This window comes from Bison bison, unplaced genomic scaffold (assembly GCF_000754665.1).
Source record: "Bison bison bison isolate TAMUID 2011002044 unplaced genomic scaffold, Bison_UMD1.0 scf7180017864368, whole genome shotgun sequence".
Taxonomy (NCBI): Eukaryota; Metazoa; Chordata; class Mammalia; order Artiodactyla; family Bovidae; genus Bison; species Bison bison.
In genome coordinates, this window is record NW_011494940.1 from 1847323 (window position 1) to 1847690 (window position 368).

Below are 368 nucleotides of genomic sequence, written 5' to 3' on the forward strand. Positions count from 1 at the left end.
CAGGGCCCGCCGCCCCCTAACCCCGTCACGGCCTTCCCGCCCCAGAAGCAGCAGCAGCAGCAGCAGCAGCAGGCGGCCCTGCCCCAGATACAGCTCTTGGAGAACTTTTACTCCATGCAGCAGCCACCACCCTCTCAGCAGCCCCAGGACTTTGGCCTGCAGCCGGCCGGGCCACTGGGGCAGTCCCACCTGGCCCACCACAGCATGGCACCCTACCATTTCCCCCCCAACCCTGACATGAACCCGGAACTGCGCAAGGCCCTCCTGCAGGAGTCAGCCCCGCAGCCTGTGCTACCTCAGGCCCAGATCGCCTTCCCCCGCCGTTCCCGCCGCCTCTCTAAGGAGGGCGTCTTGCCTTCCACCGCCCT

The 368-nt window shown here is 67.9% G+C and overlaps 1 protein-coding gene across 1 annotated transcript in view; it reads left to right on the forward strand.

Annotated features, from left to right (window-relative positions):
• Positions 1 to 368, forward strand: part of ELMSAN1 (ELM2 and Myb/SANT-like domain containing 1) — a 23288-nt gene that overhangs the window by 1944 nt on the left and 20976 nt on the right. The window contains exon 2 of the mRNA XM_010855849.1: positions 4 to 366. Within this exon, the coding sequence (XP_010854151.1) occupies positions 4 to 366 (363 nt within the window). The remainder of the gene's footprint in view (positions 1 to 3; positions 367 to 368) is intronic.